Source organism: Phycodurus eques, chromosome 18 (genome assembly GCF_024500275.1).
Source record: "Phycodurus eques isolate BA_2022a chromosome 18, UOR_Pequ_1.1, whole genome shotgun sequence".
Taxonomy (NCBI): Eukaryota; Metazoa; Chordata; class Actinopteri; order Syngnathiformes; family Syngnathidae; genus Phycodurus; species Phycodurus eques.
Window position 1 is genome coordinate 8,110,227 of NC_084542.1, and position 19,033 is coordinate 8,129,259.

Consider the following 19,033-nt stretch of genomic DNA (forward strand, 5'->3'; position numbering starts at 1 on the left):
TTGAGCTCGCAAATATGACGTGCTGGTGTACCTAATGAAGTGACTCATAAACCCGCAAAGAAAACCAAAAAAGCAATTTTATTGATGAAAGAAGAGATGCCTCGCCGTAACAACTCTGATGATGTCACAATTCCGGTTGACACTGGAGGCATGGAGGCTGGGTTGCCATGGTTACAAAAGCAAACATGCTCCAGGGGGTCACACACGTCACACCAATTTTTGGTTCAACTTTAAAAACACTAAACCATCTTTTTTTTTTTCAATGCATGTACTGTAAAAATAAAACATCCATCTTTTTATAACAGCCTACTTGTTTACTTGCTCGATTGTTTTTTGTTTTTTTTAAATAAGAAGGCCTTCATAGGAACACGAACGCATCACTCAAATGTCGGTAATGATAATTAAAAAAAAAAAACATTCCACGAGTTAAAACGCGAAAAAGTTGCAATAGTGAAATTTCAGGATGTACTTGAAATACACACCAACGAGGGATGTTCGATACTTTTTCCCCCGACTGATACCAGTGCAAGTATTTGCTCAAGTACTCACCGTTACCAGTAGTACTTTTGATACATCAAATTTTGATGAACACAATGACAGATGATTGTGAACGAAGACCTTTTCTTTCTTTCTGACGCAGATGATGATTGCTGATGTGTATCGCCCGCTAATGGCGAGGAGGACGAACTCCGTGTTAGATTTTGATGTCTTTTGTTATCGGTGGCAGGTAGCAGCAGCCTTCACGAGTACCCGATACCTGGCTCGATACCGATCCCTGGTATCGGTCCTTGCTCATCCCGAGGTATAAAATGCATTTGACCTTCTGTAAACTTTGAACTGTTCAATGGTCCAGTACGTTTTTGCACAACTTGCTGTCTGACATTAATGACACAACATGCGTTTAAGCCATCAACATTTTGTGTTTGCATCACTTTGGCCATGTGATCAGCAGTGGCGCTCCAACATGGTGTCATAAAAAAAAAAAAATCCACGTGCTGCGTTTGTGCTCCGCCGCCTCCTCGGCTCAGGAAGACGCGGACGTGTGTGCATAGCTCATCGTGGAAAAACGTCGACGTTGGGAGAAAAACATTCAAGCAACAACAAAGTTTTTAAAATCTGACGTGACAGAGATGTGCAACACAGTACAGTAGAACACCTAACATCAAAGTTGCTCCTACAACTTATTTTTTCCAACTCACTTGTCGAAGAATGATTAAATGCGACTTAAAAATGGGAAATATTGACCTGTACACTTCATAAAGTAGTTTAACGCTGGAACAGATTATTTTCCGTTTCCTTTGATTCCAACAGGCTCCATTTTGTTTCCAAAAAAAAATTCATTACTTCAGGTTTGAAATTAGAGGTTCTACCCCTACAGTGGATATGCTACATAATAGACTTGCAGGTGCGTCTCAATTCATGACATTATCGTAGAAAATGCGTTTATTTCAGTACTTCAAAACAAAAAGTGGAACTAGTATCAATGCTGCGTTATAATTGTTTGTTATAGTTATTATATAATATTTAATCATTTAATATTTGATCATTTTGAGAAAAACACGGAAATTCACCACCTCAAGAAATTTCAATATAACACAAGAAGCTATCAAAAATATTTTTAATGTAAAAATTCCAATTCCTAATTTTCATGCGTTTAATAAATCTGTATGACTTTTACTTTTTGAATTAAACTACAGAAATGCACGATACTCTTAATGAGATACACCTGTATGTAACTTTTTACGATGCTACAAATAATCCAATCCAAATGAGCAAAGGACAGCACCACATCCTGTATTTCAGTTTTCCCGACATAGAAGTTCGATTTTTGTTGCTCTTTAAAGGCAGCATCCACATCAGTGGCTCTGTGATTGATTACCACTGACGAGCTGCAATTGATGATGATCGTCTTCTTGGGTCGGACAGTACTAACAGAGGCCAGAGATTTGCGCTCGTGACGCGCTCCTCATAAGGTCTCGGAAGCCTCCCGTGATTGGACGGCTTGCAGCAACACGACTTCCGTTCGGCCACGTAGAAGGATGGCGGGGCCGAGGGTATTTGGGTATTTGCTACAGATGACGTCATCACCGGAGTGGGGGGGAGACGGCTGGGAAAGTCCGGAAGGATCCGAGCGGGACCGAGGAGTGACGTCATATTCGGATCTGGTAGCCGTCGTTGAGTGTGCTCAGTTCTGGAGCTTTCGTCTCCACGCACGCCGGCCTGCAGAAGCGACACCACAAATCGCCGTGTTTCAGCACATTAACAACACGCGCGCACGCAAATTTTGCCACAATTAAGTTTCCAATGTGAAGGTTTTGTGACTTCAGATTGTTGTCATGACGTGATTGTTTCTATACCGTCTTGCTTTTGTTTCACAACATCATTGTTATGCCAAGCGTGTTATTCCAATAATGTTGTTACGGATGCCACGTGTGTTGTTATACGTCTGATGTTGTTACGCTACTGAGGTTGTTAGTGGCAAAACAAGTTGTTATGATCGTGTAGTCCTTCATTTCCAACACAGGATTCATGTAAATGTGTGTAATACCAGCTCGATTGATTATTTAATCTGTATGAATTTGTGTAATAACAGGTAGATCTATTAAGATATCTGATATCATACTGTTATTACACTGTCTAAATAGTGTAATAACAGTATGATATCTACTACATTTTTACTATTACACCATTGTTATGAAATTGTTACATGTTACACTGCTGTTACGATACATTACACTTTTATGACAATTATTAAACTGTCACTAAATTGTTGTTATTGCATCATTATGCTTTGTTGTTACACCTTTTTTACGTTATTGTTAATACACTGATATTACCTATTGACGTTACACTGCTATTGCATAAGTGGCATGACACTATTATTACATTGGTGTTTGGCTCTGTTGTCATTACACTGTTATTACACTAATGCGATGTGTTTCCGTGGTAACATGCAGATAACAGTAACTGCTTGTTAAGTGCCAATTTCACACTCTTTCTCACTGCCGCTGTGAATGTGATTTCATGTATAGATATATACAGACAACAACTGGTCCACATGCTACGTACTTGTAACTTTGACTTCACGTTGCAGTCATGTGACCTTGGACACGCGCATGCACACACACACACGCACGCGCACACAGACAGTGATGTGAGGTGGCAAAGGTTGCGGCGGTGCCACGTCGTCACTAATTCTGCTGCATGCCAACTCGGCGACACGCAGCTGTCATCCGAGTCAGCTCGTGTTTCGTCTCCGCTGCACAGCTGACATTCACACGCGCGTGCGCGCACACACACAAAGCAGTTGTGTGTGCGTGTATATAACAGTGTTATTTTTGCCACCAGCAGCACCTGAGCAGACCAGCGACCCGAGCGCACGTCGCCCACTTACGACTTGTCTCTGCTTCGGGCGAGCCGTCGCTGCGGGCTGCCGCCCTGGCGGTGGCGGCGCGGCGACAGAGACTTGCCACGGCTTCGCTCGTGGATGGGAGACTGAGCGCTAGATGACTTTAAGATCTGAAACGCCACAAAAAAAAAAAAGAAGAATGCCAGAAATTATTTCATTGTTGCAGTTGCCGACAGAAAGAAATTCCCGATTCACATTCACCGTCCAGCTGCCGCCACGACAAAACTAGTGTGTGTGTGTGTCTTCCCATTACGGAGTCAGCGGCAGAAGAAAAAGTGCCGACTCAGCAGGGATGCATTAGAGCTTTTCCTGGCTCACAGTGAACAGCTGCAGACATCTGTTGTCATTTCCAATAAGTGGGTCATGCAGTGTGTATGTGTCTCTGTGTGTGTGCTCTGTAGAAGTGGGTAGAATAGCCACAAATTGTATGAAAAAGTAAAAAGTATGCTTTCAAATCATGAATTAAGATTAAGTATTATGTGAAGAGACTCAAGTACTGCGTAACTTCCTATTTGTTTTTTAATCAAAGCATGAAAATGTCAATTCCAATTTTGCCCAACAATATCACTTTAACTGAAACAACAATACAGTTAATCTTTATAAATATGACAAATTAAGGCAAATTCTGCCACAAGAAATGCTGCAAAATGAACTTTCTTAGTTTACGCTCATGCAAGAGCTACCTTAGTGCTAGTGTAAATCTTAACCTGGCGCTAACCTTAGCATTGGGCCAACTTCCATGTGACACTAACCTTAAGCTTGCCACCGCACACTGGCGTTATCTGCTGAGCAAAAAAGACTTTCTCCTCCAATATGTAGCTGCTGACAACTTCGCTGGGCCAGCTTGAAATCGTGAACAGTGCATGCGTTTTTATTTGGTCGCCTGACTTTCTGCCCTGAGCACAGAGCCCGAGTCGCTCACACACAGAGAGTATTTCACCTCACCGGGGAAAAATGTTAAACACATTAGATATTCGTTTCAAGCGAGCTATCAGCTGAGCGAACGTTCTCAAATGACTTTTTGCTCAGACGATAGCGCCACTGTGCGGCAGGCTATAGCGTGTTGCGAGTTGAACATGGGTGCTATCCAACAACAAAACGTTTCCACACATTTTGCTTGTATTTTTTTTGTTTTGTTTTGTTATGTTTTAATGATGCAGATGTGAAATGATGCTCACCTTATCTACATGGCAAAGCTTACAAAGATAGAACACTACTAGCACACATAAACCCTGAAGTATATTTATATATATATATATATATATATATATATATAAATGTCATTCTTGGGGATTGAGCTGAGATCACAACAAAGCTTCTCACAGCTGACACTGTTGTGCTTGTGCGCATAGTCGCTGAGCGCGTGCGCGTGTGTTGAGAAGCGACTGACCTACATAACTGCTGACGTGCAGCCAATTTCATGTACAGTTATTTGACACCGCCATCACACACACGCACGCGCACCGTGTGTGTGTGTGTGTTTGTGTGCACCTTCATCCTCATGTCTCGTCCATGTTTCTCCAGCTCGCGCCTCATCTCCGGAGCGGCCATCTTGGCGGCGTTTAGCACCAGGTACTTCCACTCGATGGCCTGGCACACGTGAGGGTCGTGAGGCACGTACAGGCCGATCTTCACCTAAACACAAAACACGGACGGACGTCGACGAAAAGCTTCTTCACGGCCAGCCCGAATAACTCCATCCAGCGCACATCCAACACACGATTACTACAGTACATACAGCAATTACACTTTATAAAAGCTGTTTTTCTTGACATTTTTTATTTGGTCTTCATACAAAACAATGCTATTTCTTCAATTCAAAATGAGATTTTCCGTATCAAGCCTGACCGCGAATCGAGAAAGTCCGCAAATATAAAAACTGTTTTTCTAAAGTGTAATTACTGTACGTATTGTCGTGTTCGTGTGTTGGTGTGCTTGTAAGGGGTGTGGCCTAGCCAGCGACGTCAGGAGCTGGAGTCGGTTAAGGCACTTTCCCATTGCACTTCATTTGCACTGCGCCCATTGTGGGTTAGGCCGCAGGGGCGGCACAAGCGTGCCCAAGCGTTGTTGTTTTTTTTTAGGGCTGCATGTCGGCAATATGATAATAATAATACAATAATAACTTGTCACTGTTACAACGGAAAGCACTGGATCTCGTTCTAATAATGAGACGGAGACGAGCAGCGGCTCAAAGAATGGCACAGGGTTAACCAATCCGCACGGCACGGCAGGATCTGGGGGAGTCTAGGATTGTCCGTGAGCTTCGGCTCCACGAAGACCGCTTTGAGCTGTACTTCGGGCTAAGCAGGGAGCACTTTGATAGCTTGTGCGCCATGCTCGGTAGCGGGAGGTCAAAGATTTTCGCCAACCTCGGCGGCTACGCCGTCGCCTCTCCTGACGCCGCGGCACAATGGGCGGTTCAGTCGACGGGGCGCTGTGCTGTGCTAAGCGCGGTGTGAAAGCAGGTCAAGTCTAGTCTGTTTGTGAGCGAGTAGGCATGAGTGGTGGCCAACAGCAGCTCCTTGCGAGTGTTGTCATTTTGTATTTCCGACTGTGTCGTTCAGTAAACGGCTGAAAGTGTATCGGCACTTGTTTGCCCACTTGTGAAGTCGTTGCGGCACCTGAATTGTTGCATTTATTTTTCACTTCACTCAAGCGGTGACGTATCTAAAACTAGCTCGTAACTCGCAACATAAAGCAAATAAATCAAACGAGCGACGGCTCGTAACTCTGAAAATGTGTAACGTTCAGTCAAGGTACCGCTGTATATGCATTGTACGCGTGACGACGGTACCTTCTTGAGGCTGTGTTGGTATCGCTTGTAAGAGCTTTCGAAGTCGGCCACCAGCTCCCCCAGCGTCCGGTGGCTGAGCGGCTTGTCCATGAGGTCCGAGCGTCGGCTCATGCCCAGGGAGCCGTAGCGTCCGTTGCAGTAGACGCCCAGAACCACGTGGTGGAAGCAGTGGCCCGAGAACTGCGTCTTGAAGCTGATCGGGAAGCGCTCCAGGGACGTCAGTCCGTTGGTCAGGTAGCTGCGTGCCCCAATGTAAGGGTTTTGCTTCAAAATGACATTTATATCAATATGTCCAAAGACTGGGTTTATTCAAGCGTCATACCTCAGAGCTGCTCGGACTGAGTTACTGTTTTTCCCTTAATTTGTTACAGGTGAAACCATAGTAAAGCAGCGGGAAGGCAGAGTTGTAAAATGCTAGCCATGTGATGTGACCAGGAAACAACACAAACAAACAAAAACAAAACTAGTCAGGTGTACTTATCTGATACTGTCTTCTTCCGTGATCTAGTTTGCTCTCTATCCATCTCTCAATGTATTGTCTATCTATCGCTGTGTATCCACATCTACATCCATCTATTTACACCGACTTTTAAAATGGACCAGTTTTCAATATTGCCTTTAGCTCCTTGTATTTTATTTACCCTCTTGTATTTTATCCAGCTAATTTATGTATTTTGTATTTTAATACGCCTACGGTGGACAAGTGTTGAGAATTAGCACTTGTGCTAAACCACTGCAAGCACGAAAGCATCTAGATTGTCCAAAGTTCTAAATTCTAAATTGTCTGCCTGCCTCTCTATTTTGTTTTTATTATGTCTAGGTTGACGGCCTTGTTGTTGTTTTTTTTGCAATTTATTATATAGTTACGCGTTTGGTGTGTTAGCTGCAGCACAGCTGTTGTTGTTTTTTGTAGCGAACCTCTAAAGATAGCACGCCAGGAGTGACAATAATAATATCCGTGATGGCTCATAAATGGCTGGTCTATGCAAACCCTTCCCGGGAGGCTCGCGAGCTCGTCACAGGACAGTCACGCAGCAGGAAAACGCCATTGTTTCACGTTCCTACCCGGTAGGCAATTGTCGATGCTTTGAAGCCTTCATTATTTTTAACGACCGGCTCGGTCGCTGTGTGGCGTCCGCTCAAAAGGCGGCTGCCGCTCAGGACGGTACGTAAGGCCTCATAGCTCAGTGGTTAGAGCACTGGTCTTGTAAACCAGGGGTCGCGAGTTCAATTCTCGCTGGGGCCTATAGTGTTTTTCTTTTTTTAAAATGCACATTTTATACTTCAAAAATCTAAACAGAATGTGACTTACGCGAAATGGCGATTTTTCTTTTTTTTTTTTTTAATGAGATTTAACGTCTAGTCTTGGGGTTTTGTGTTTGTCTGGCTTTTTTTTTTTTAACTTTGCATTTGAACATCTGATAGTGAAGGCCTTTTGACACTGCAGTTAACCCACTGCAGTGCGCCGTTAAGCAACAGTAATGCTAGTTAACTTTAATTAAGATTTTTTTAATTTAAGGCTGCAATGGTCGCCAATTAGAAACAAATATAATTTGTAGGCAGGATTGCTGGAACGCTCCTCTCGACTGCTTTTGTCTATTGTTGAAAATTAAAAGAAAAAGGTCATTACGTCCTATTCCTGGACCATAAAGACGAATAATGAGGTAGACATTGACACAAAGCCAGATGATGGTGTTGAGAAAACTGAAGCGAACCTGTATGTGCATCCACAAGCACTGGACCAGCAGGTTTGTGATGTTGGGGAGGTGAAGATGTTTGTCTGCTAAATGGGTGTGTGCTCCTTTTTATTTTAAAGACCTTAAAATCAACATTACATCAATGTTTGTTGAACAGGGACGACAGATACATCATTACCCCTTAAAATTAAAAACGAAAATGTGACTAAGACTGCAAATTAGCTGAAGCCAGACATCTTATTTGCAGTCTTAGTCCCTGCTCAGGCTTTGGAATACAATACAAATATAATACAATATATGGCATCAATAAATAAATAAATACAGTGGAGCAATATAGACAAGATATGGCTACGTCTTTATATCGTGAAAAAGAATGGAGACAAATACACATTTCAGCAACCCGGTGTATAAATTATAAACATTATAATCGGCTCCTGTTGCGAGCTTGCTTGGTTTTGTGTAGTGGTAAGTTTAACTAAAGTGTAAAGCACACAATCAACTCAAGCTCACATTTACGCCTGGTCAGGGAGGCTGCTAACTAATATAATTCATAAAGTTAGACTAAAACATTTTTTTGACCAGAAGTCTTGGCTTCTAACAATCAAATAGCGTCAATGGTTTTGACTGTATTTTGCCGGACGAAGACGGAAATTCGAGCTCAAGCCGTAGATGGAAAAACTTGACCGCAAGGTACCAATACGCTCTTACGGACCACAGTTTTTCGATTTTCTATTCAGAGTGTGTTAAATAACTTACGACTACCTAACCATATGGACCTCCTCCCGAATCTCAATTCTCACCTGGACCTCGAATAGCGAAAAACCATGGATAATTGACGGTCATTATACTTATATTGAAAAAAGAAAAAGAAAAAAATCCCCCCAAAAAGAACGAAGATAAAAAAATGAAAATTGCAAACAAATAAAAAAAATAAAATAAAAAACAATAAAATCAATAAAATAAAATCAGCAAATAGTTGAATCAGCGAGTGGGGAACTGTGAGTATGCGGGGATCCACTGCTTAAACAAGCTTCTTCTGCGTTCGTATCCCGCGGTTACACTTGCTAGACACACGAGAGTCGAGCGACTCGAAAAGCTAACGCCTACGAAACAGCAAGTGTCTATTGTGAAGGCTTTTGAAAACACCTACCATGCCATCTAAGATCAAACACAAGAAAATAAACCGTGCAGTGGGAGAATCTATTGCTAAAGAAACCACGCATCAATTGCATCACATCTCCTCCTCCTCACGGAATTTCCTTTGCAACTATTCTATGTCCAAACCAGTGGGAAACGCCACCAAGCTACTTTGTGTTGGGTTGGGAAGCAAGCAGTTCCAAATATGGGCAAGCTTGCGCCGTACCACCCCGCGGCAGGCGCCACAAAAACCGAGTGCAGTGTGAAAAGGTCTTAAACCACTGCTTTTTTATTCGGGTTTTTTTCTGCTTTCTTTTGTGGGCCAAATAAAAGTCACATGGTCTGCCAAGACCCACCCATAAGTAAAAAAAATATATACTGTATATATATATTTTAACAATTCAAACCACTTCGAGCAGTCAAAATTAGCATTTGCATTCTTCTGTTGCTCTTCCTGCTAATTAGGTGATTACTACTCAACCTTTGGAAATATAAAACAATCTGTGTGTTTGCGTGCGTGTCGATAAAGGGAGCGGCTGTGGGGTGAACTTTGAAGTGAGCTCTTGTTGCCAGGCAACAAGGTTCGGTAGGAACCGCGGAGGATGTCGGCGGTGCTGTGGTGCGTTCGAGTGCAGCAACTTGTCAGCTAGATTTCAAATGCACACAAAACATGCGACCTTCTACCCACTCTTGTGTGTGTGTGTGTGTGTGTGTGTGTGTGTGTGTGAGACGAGTTAATTGGGGGACAGTTTGTTCAGCTGGAGAGAGGGCAGTCGGTTCGGTTGGGGGTCAAGCGTACAATTGGGGCAAGGCGAATGCGCAGCAGGTGTTTGCGCTTGGTCAGTGAAAAAGGATACATTCCCAGGATGACAGCTTCCAGACATTTGATTGGCAGAGACTCCCGGATCATCTCCCGCGCCGTCTCCATTAGCCTGACATGGGAATTTTTTTTTACTTATATCATGTTTATATTAAGTACCAAAGTATTGGCAACGTAATGACTATATTCTTAAAAGGTCCCTAACGTGACACAAAAAAAGACAGTGTTGTTCCTTCCGTCCCAATAGAAAGACATTTTTACCCAACCATTTGCATATTTCCTTATTGGAATACACAACAAAATCAAGTTGCTCAGTGATTATTCATTTTTTCATTTTTTCATTGTATTGAGACTTTTCTACCCAAATTACACGTTCATTCTCATAATATAAATTTTGTTCACCTAGTCAAAAATCTTAAGACTTAATTCTCATTACACTGCTAATTATTTTCTACTAGCATTGTAAAACAACTTTATGCTATACACACAAACATTTACTTTTCTCAAAATTATGACATCATTTTGTTATGGTAATTTTCAGATGTGTACGTCTTAAAAATGTTTTTCTTTTAAAAATTAAGACTTAACTTTGTGTAGCTCAAATAAAATTGTTAGAAAGGTAGTACAAAAAAAAGCTGACATGTTTAAAAAATATAAAATTGTAATTTTATGAGACAAAAATCTTAATACTTTGACAGTTGTTAGAAAAAAGGTAACACTATCATATTATTTAAACTGTTTTATCTCATAATTTTAAGCTCTTAAAAATACCTTATTCTTGTAAAAAACACGTGTTAAGATTTCCCACTGCACACCGCATAACGCAAAGAAAATCTACATATTAAATGTGAAATTCCTTCACATTACTAGTTGTTTCCCCAGGCGGATGCTTCAAATTGCTGATGCACTTTAAGGCATGACAGCAGTCAGGAAACATAACTCTGCAGTTTTGAACCTGGCCCGTGCACCCCGCTAGGTCACCGCCTGACACTATTTGATGTGACGCGGCGATGCCCCCCCCCCCCCGCTTACCCCGATGATGGGAAATGTCACTAACCCACACAAAGGCCGGTTCTTCTTGATCTCAAAGAACTGTGTGCCCGTGTGGTTGTATCTGGCGGAAGCAGTTAAGAAGCGTCTGCCTTGCTCATATCCTGCTGTTGGTGTGTGCAAACATTGGGAGCTGCTACTGATTGGACCATCTGTCACCCCCCCAAAAAAAAAGGATACTGCAGAGCCTTCATGAAATTCTGGACCACCACGAGCCAGTCTGGCACCGACATTGCCGGCTTGAAGGTGGGCAGCGGGGGGACGTGATGCTGCGAAGGGAAAGAGACGAGAGGCGTTATTTATCGGCTAGGCTGGCACTCGCTTCCCATTCAACATTTTGTGCTGTTCGAGAGTCTACAGTGCGCAGGAGTTCTTTTCGAGACCTACTCTCACTATACAGGAGAAATATATATACATATATATTCATATAGTTTAAGCCTCATGACACCCTTTCCACACACTAGCAACACAAACCTATTCAAACGTTTTTGTTTTTAAACTTTTTGACACACTGTAATCATAACACACAAAAAGCGCAGGTATAAAATGTATAGAAAGTCTGTAATAATAATAATAGAATAAAAATAAAAACATTTGACATTCGTCTTATAACATTCCGATGATTCTTTTCATCTGAATCTGGTCCCCGTTTTTGTACATCCGCTCGGTTTTCATTTTTTTCGATCGAAAAAATAAAATAAGAAAACCAAACTTAGCCATTCATTTCCCGGAATCAATGTGCATTCATCGGAAGAATTTCGTGTCTAAAGGGTTCAACAGACGGCAAGGCGTATTTCACAATGCAAGCTTTTAACAACTCAAGGCAATAATAAGCCTCCCAGTCTCCTCGGCAACACTCAGAAAACATCTGCGTAAATCGTATTGCCAAAAGTCAGACCTTAAAAATTAAATCGTGCACTTAAATCACAGTTCCACCACACTTTCTTAACAGTTACACTCAATAAACAAGCACAAAATAGTTTGAGTTGACTCCTAAATAAGAAACCATTGGGCAAATGGTTTCTTATTCAGTGTGGCAAAAGTTATTACAGTGGCATGCTTTGATTTTGAAGGCCTGACTTTTCAAAGGATGTTACACCGATGTTGCCCCAACTTGTCCAAGCGTTGCAGAGCAGACCATAGCCTACCCTAGTGTAGCCTTTAGCCACCTTTAGCTTAGCATGTAGGCCAAATCTCTCGCCACATTTATGCCGCCTTGGTTACGTCGGCTGACGGCTACTATATCCCCTCGGGCTCAACGCTTTAGCGGCATGCCATGTGACCTTCAGAAGTGTGAGCTGCACGTGGGAGGCTAACGAGATCGCCGAAGGAGATGTACGCTAAGTTCTGAAAGTAACCGGTTGGGGTTGGTGAGGCCCTGGCATAGCACATAGCGATACTGTCCAGGAGGTCCGAAGAAAGCTAACGATGAGCTTTTCCGATATCCAAAAGCACTGTCTGTCGTATGTTTTGAGTGTGTAATCCAATATTGGCATTCTTTTATTTTGAATGCCTGACTTTACTGGCTACGGGATGTTTTTGACCGATGATGCCCGACTGTTGCCGAGCGGACCTGTTTTGTGTCGTAGGCGACGAGCGAAGAAGTCCGCCTTTAGATCAGGGGTGTCAAACGTACGGCCCTTTGGGTGGGGGTCCAATCCGGCCCGTGGGGATAGAGAACACGTAGCTGTTGTTGCTAATTTTGTTCACTGGAGATCACGCTGACAACCGCTTAAATGACATTCTGAAATTGGCTGCTACTCGGGATTTGACGCCTGATATTGATGCACTTCCATCCATCCATCCATCCATTTTCTGAGCTGCTTCTCCTCACTAGGGTCGCGGGCGTGCTGGAGCCTGTCCCAGCTATCATCGGGCAGGAGGCGGGGTACAACCTGAACTGGTTGCCAGCCAATCGCAGGGCACACAAACAAACAACCATTTGCACTCACATTCACACCTATGGGCAATTTAGAGTTGTCAATTAACCTAGCATGCATGTTTTTGGGATGTGAGAGGAAACCGGAGTGCCCGGTGAAAACCCACGCAGGCACGGGGAGAACATGCAAACTATTGATGCGCTTTTGTAGGCTAAAAGATGGCAAGTTTCAGGAGGAAACGTAAGCCTACTTCATGTAAAATGCTGTGTCACCTTTGCACTACAGTTCTGTGAAAATAAATACCTTCTGTAGAAATATTTTAAGACAGTGAAAACTGAATATTGGAAAATATGACTCAACAACTTCAGTTCAAAAGAAGTTGGTTAGGTGGAACCCTTTTGTGTTTCATTCATGCACTGCCACTACTTTTATGTATTTTTACATGGCAAGGGGACAACTGAACCCTGTTTCTAAAAAGAAAAGTTCCCACTTTAGTTTGTAAGTTGCGATGAGTCAGTTGAGGATGTCAATACTTCCAGATGGATGTGGAACTTCATGTAAATTTAAAATCATTTCTAGATATATGTTGTTTTATAACAATGTACATACAGTATATAGAGCCACTGTGATCTGTAAATTGCACGTGTTAATGAAAACACTGGTCCATAACACTGTGGAAATTGCAATCATCTTTTTTGAGAAATTTATAATTGCTCATATGATTTTAAACAAGATAATCAATAAATGTCAATCTTTTCCTTAATGCACTTGTAATTATTTGCACCAAAAGAATGGGATTTTTTTTTTTAATAGTAGTTATTTGTAGCTTATTAGGCCACGAATATACTCGTCTGGCCCACTTGAGATCAAATTGGGGTAAATCTGCCTAAAATAGGAAGCTCCGAAATTGCATTGCTGAATAGACCACAAGTTGCCATATTTTTTTTTCTGGCAGTTCAAAAATGTTTACACAAATGGAAACGCTGTGGTCAGCCGTTCACTTCTCATTTTGCCTGCGCCGGCTCGCCGTGATTTGCGCCTGCCCTTCAGACCCAGCATTTACAGACGCAAAATCAGCCATGGCAACTCGTCTTGGGTTTGATGAATCACATTGCGTGTGCTAAATTCTGATGTCTGCATTATGTACCCCTGTGCCCGGTTAGGAGATCAGCTTCCACATCTGTTTGCATGCGCTAACCTGCCAGAGTGTTTACTGGGAGTAACACTTCCTGCGAGGCCAGCTGCATCACCCCCTCAGCATGTGGCCTACCAATTATACTGACTCTCTTCCTGTTTTTTTCCACCCTTTTCCTCTTCTTCCCTCATCATCCTTCCTCTCTTAATCCCGCCGCTCTGTACTCGGTGCACACCGCAAACAGGAAGTACAATCGGGACCTCCCTGACAAGATTAAACAGCAGGACGGGGATCATGCGGGCGTCCCTAATAAAGCCGCCAGTGCGTGCGACGCCCATTAAAACTCCAGTTGGCCTCCAGAGATTATCCGTTACCCAGATTGTATTGGAGGGATTATTTGCTTTGTGCAATTCAGGCCACGCAGACAGTGAGACAACACCGCTGTGGGCCGCTAAACATTGTCGCCACTGCAGAGTTAAGGTTCCGGAGCAGTGGTGGGCAAAGTGCGGCCCGGGGGCAGCTCCAAATGAACATTTACATGAGTCCTTTAATATTTGTTGAATTCATTTCATAGCTTTTTTCCTAAAATTGGAAATGCATTTATTATTTTTGTATTTCTTGTTCACTCAGTTATCTCATTAAATAACTGGCCAATTAACTTATTGTAAATAAGAAGATACACATTTTCAGTTAACTTTATAAGAGATGCTGCTGACCCTGGGAACTCCCTGCACTTGTTTTTGTCTGCACTTAAAACAAAGAAAAGTGAAAGATGAACATTTCCGAAAACGTTTGGGAGCTATTTATTCAGTTTTCATTGAACTTTATAAGACATGCTGCTAAGCCTGGGAGCTCCCTGCAATTTCTGTTTAAATTTGGAAACAAAGAGGTCTATTGTCTAATGTTAAGAAAAAAAACTAACATTTTGCAAATCCGAAAAGCTGTTTAATAAACATATGTTGAAAGGCATTTAAAGTGTTGGAGCTTGCGTTAGTCCAAAATTTGATGCCAATATTTTCCCTTTGACTGCAAATCAATATCTGCTCAAAATATCGGTTGTCACGTCCAAAAATGTCGCTGATGGCTTTCCGGGCTTACAAGATGGAGGCTGCGGCAGCGGCTCAGCTTTCTATCCTGCAGCGTGTGCGTGCGTGTGCGCTTCTTCTTCTGTCTGTGGGTCACATCCAACTCATAGATGCATTAGTGCTGCTATGAATGGATGATTGTTCTTGATTGATTTGGATTGTGTGGCTGGGGAGAAAAGAATGTGCTTGTTCTTCTTCTCATTGTTGTGCTGTGTTAGTTCTCATCTGGTCATTTGGACACAGCCAGACTAACTTCTTTGACCAAAGTGAGTAACAAAATGTATTCAACTTCCTCTTGACTTTCACTCATTCACTGCCGTAGATGTTTATATTCGTCAAGTGTAATCCAACCGTTTACTCGCACTGACATATACACAGTATTTGTCAAGTACGTTTTTCAACGGGATGCGTGGAAGAGGGTCTTGCCCAGCTTGTCTGTGAAATTCAGGATTGTAAAACACCGTAATGACTGAACGATCCCTGTAGATGTCGGTGACAGGTCGCTTTGGGTTTGAGATCAGCACAGCTTTTGAGTAGATTCTCGGCTTTGTCACGTCAATTATGAGGGAGAGAAATGCCATCATGATGGAAGTCGGACAAGTTTAGGCGTCTGACACTCGAACAGAGGATGTATATGTATGGCGTATCGCTTTATAAACAGTGTATGTGTCGCAATAGGTAGTAGAAAATGTGTTTCGTGATCGTGAGAAAAGATGACGCAGTTTATGGAGTGAATGGCGAAGGCCATGTAAAAAAGCCATTAACCTTCGACTCAAGCCACGCGGTCGGTCATCGTCACTCAGCGCGTTTTTTGCTGTGTATCTGGAAATAAATGATTATTTTGACGTCAAACGCTCTTTCTTAGTCTTGTTTTTGTTGTTTTATAGTTTGAGGTGTCACGAAAGCAACAAAATAATCGCCAGTCACTTTTCTGTTTCATGTTTCTTTTCACAAAAAGCTCCTTTTCTCCTTTTTTTTGGTCGAAAAACTTTTTTTTTTTTTTTTGTAACCAATCCATGTTCTACTATTGATTACTAAAGAACGGAAAGAGGTCAAAACTAACTTTCTGGTGAAAGGAGAGAGTTTACACTTTCTTTTTGTAGGTCTGGTGCTTATATTGTCACAGAGCACGATATTCTGTGAGTCTTGCAAGACCAGTCAAAATGTTCTCAAAACAGCTGGCAGGGAATGATTTCAATGCATTCAATGCATGCGGAAAGGGATAAAAACTACAGTATCAAGTTAACGTTTTCATATGTGGTCTACATTGCGTGATAAACGAGGGTTGACTTACCTTGGGCAGGTACGCGGCGTTGCGTATCCCGTCCACCATCTCCTGCCCCTCGGGGTGCACGGCGGCCACGTGGGCCCACATCCTCGCCCAGGTCGCTCCCTCGATCGGGAAGCCGGCGCGGTTGACGTAGAAGAGCATCCCTCCATCTTTCTCCTCTTCCTCGCGGTTGGGGCTGCTGCCTTCGCTCGACTCCTCCTGGGCGGCCCGACGCAGCAGGCAGTGAGCGCTGGAGCTCTTGGAGCGGCCGTGCCGGCTCAGCTTGGTCCCCCGGCTCGGGGAGTTGGGGCCGGTCATCGGGAGATGAGGATGACGGAGGGGTCCGACTACCGCAACATCCTCCTCGTTGTGCCCGATGTTAATGACAGCATGCCGGTGGCTGGTGGGGGGAACCTGGCAACAACAAAAGTAAACATCAACAACAAAACAAACACATTTTCACATGTCACACTACACTTCAACACAACATTTGAACTTTTCCACTGCAGTGGGAGCCTGAAGACACTAGAACACAGAGAAAATGAGTCTAAACGCTAGACACTTGACTGGGACAATACCTAAAATGTCTAAAAATAGAGTCGAGCGGCAAGTGGTCCAACGCAGGCAACGGTGACGCTAACGTCAAAAAAGCCCAGAAATCGACGTCTGGACACGCAACTGTAAAACAAAGTTATTTATTTCTTTGTTTGTGTTTTAAATCATAGCACAGACAGAAAGCCTTCGTTAAACGTACATGTAGCATGACCTTAAAATCAATTTATTATTATTTTTTATTTTTACATCAGTTAAAATATTGTCAGTTCAAACTCGCCACATTGTGCAGCGGTTAAAAATATATATCAATGTAAATTTATTGTACAAGAAGAGAAGTACAAAATATTTAAACAGTCAGTTGCACTCGTGTAGTTTTGTTGCTGCAAGCCTTTGCAACTTCAACCCTTTTCTTCCCACTGTTGTCAAGCTCGCGTTTACTGCACCGCTCGGACCGGAAATACCATAGATTTTTACTTTAACGTGAAGGCATCGTAGCCGACAAATAAAGCGCTGAATTAGCACCACGAATCAAACTGCTAACTACCCGATTATGATATTGTAATGCAAAAAATCAGTCACAATCGAAAGTCAATCTTTTTTTAGAACAACATGTAACACCTGTCTCTGTTTTAACTTTGAAAATCATACACGGAAATCATTCTTCGCCTTAACTCCGCTCGTCCTCACTATCTGCGGGGCCCGTTGCCTCCCGCTGTTTCCCCCAAACCGGGAAAATTACCTCTTGTGAGTCTTCCTCGCCGGCAGCGGCCTCCCCGGTGCCTCGTTATCGGCTATCTCGTTAGCAATCCCGGCGTCATGTTGATTCAAGTGCCCCCTCGCCAGTTTCTGGCATGTTTAAACCGGCGGTGGGTGAGGAGACGATGCGCCTCGCCTCTCACTGTTGCAGAGTAGCTATCGTTCTGTGTCGCTGGCTCCTTTCCCATTGGCCGAGCCAACAATGAGGGGCGGGACACTGTCTGAGGCAGCTCTGTGATTGGTTAGTTTGGAGGTTTTAGGCGTTAACAAGTAGTTGTACCTGCAAAGAATAGGAACGTTGCTTCTTGTCACAGCTGTTGGTTTGATCTTCCCCCCCCCCCTGATTTTTCAGTTTATTGATTTCAGCACACGGTTCTAAACATACATAAGTATATAAATTAAAAAATGCTTGTTAAATACAATTATAAAAACAACAAAAGGAAGAGGGGAAACTGCACACACGCAATGCAGCCACATCGAGTGCAGCACCAAAAGTTGATACGTGCATGAAAATGTATTTATGTTGCAAAGTGACGACTGATCTTTGACGGTGACGCTCCTTAAATTACATAATAGCACCCCCTGCTGGAAGTAAAGTTTATTGAAAATGGAAATGGAACCACAGTACTGTACAGTATTCTCACTTGAGCAATAATTGATTTTTCTTTTATCTTTCAGCATTCACACATATTTACATATTTACGGGTGGGTCTGTCTCATTCAGACCCCGTGGCATTGTCACACAGTATTTAATCACCAAGCCACTGAAATACACTTCTCAATTAATGTAATCGTGTGGCACGACATGGCCAAACGCAAATATCCCCGCAAATATAGAAGTAAATGCTGGTAACACTGTTCGCTGTGCTAACAATGCAGCTCTGCTTACCTTTTGGCTTTAAAATGATATTGGTGATACTGCAATACCATCAAACCTGCAGGTAGGACAAACGGCTGTGCAATAGGAGTGGTGACCTCTGGAGGCACACAGAAGTACCTACAAAAGAGGGCCATGACTCCGAAGCAGAGCTCAACAACATACCATGCACAACAACAATAATACTAGGGCGATAAATCATTTTTATCTCATTTTGTGCACACAGCGCAGGGAAAAACTCTTAGCGAAACCAGAGGCGGAAACATTTAAAGGCAAATGTCTTGTCAATCATACATCATAGTGAGGAGTGTTGTTAACAACCCTGCCAAACTTGAACGATTTAAAAAAAAAAACTTGTATACGTGTATAAGGTTTCAAAATGGTGAAAATATATCCCACGGGTCGTCGCAGGGCTTTTCCACGGCACAACAAGGAGACGCTCTAAAGCGGCCACGCCAACCTGAAGCAGCCGTCCACACACTGCCCCAAGTGGAGGAGTTCAAGTATCTTGGGGTCTTGTTCACGAGTGAGGGAAGAATGGAACAGGAGGTCGACAGGCGGATCGGTG

The 19,033-nt window shown here is 42.9% G+C and overlaps 1 protein-coding gene and 1 non-coding gene across 2 annotated transcripts; one reads left to right on the forward strand and one right to left on the reverse strand.

The window, feature by feature from the left end:
- Positions 1-60: 60 nt before the first annotated feature.
- vash2 (vasohibin 2) lies at positions 61-17,741 on the reverse strand. Its single transcript, XM_061704131.1, has 9 exons — positions 17,572-17,741; positions 16,302-16,691; positions 11,088-11,176; positions 10,915-10,971; positions 9,895-9,969; positions 6,204-6,441; positions 4,901-5,044; positions 3,395-3,519; positions 61-2,220 (listed from the first exon to the last, which is right to left on the reverse strand). Exons 2-9 carry the CDS (start codon positions 16,593-16,595, stop codon positions 2,151-2,153), a joined length of 1,092 nt encoding a protein of 363 aa, XP_061560115.1. The 5' UTR covers positions 16,596-16,691; positions 17,572-17,741; the 3' UTR covers positions 61-2,150.
- On the forward strand, positions 7,377-7,449 carry trnat-ugu (transfer RNA threonine (anticodon UGU)). Its single transcript has one exon. It is a non-coding gene; the product is annotated as a tRNA-Thr (tRNA).
- Positions 17,742-19,033: the final 1,292 nt, after the last annotated feature.

Bases quoted from the DNA above. Each gene is read 5' to 3' on its own strand.
- vash2 (XM_061704131.1), bottom strand. From the start codon at position 16,595: ATGACCGGCCCCAACTCCCCGAGCCGGGGGACCAAGCTGAGCCGGCAC. The intron at 10,972-11,087 runs GTATCCTTTTTT...TGCTTCCGCCAG, and splicing joins AATTTCATGAAGGCTCTGCA to ATACAACCACACGGGCACAC. The intron at 9,970-10,914 runs GTTAGTGACATT...TTCCCATGTCAG, and splicing joins AAGAACCGGCCTTTGTGTGG to GCTAATGGAGACGGCGCGGG.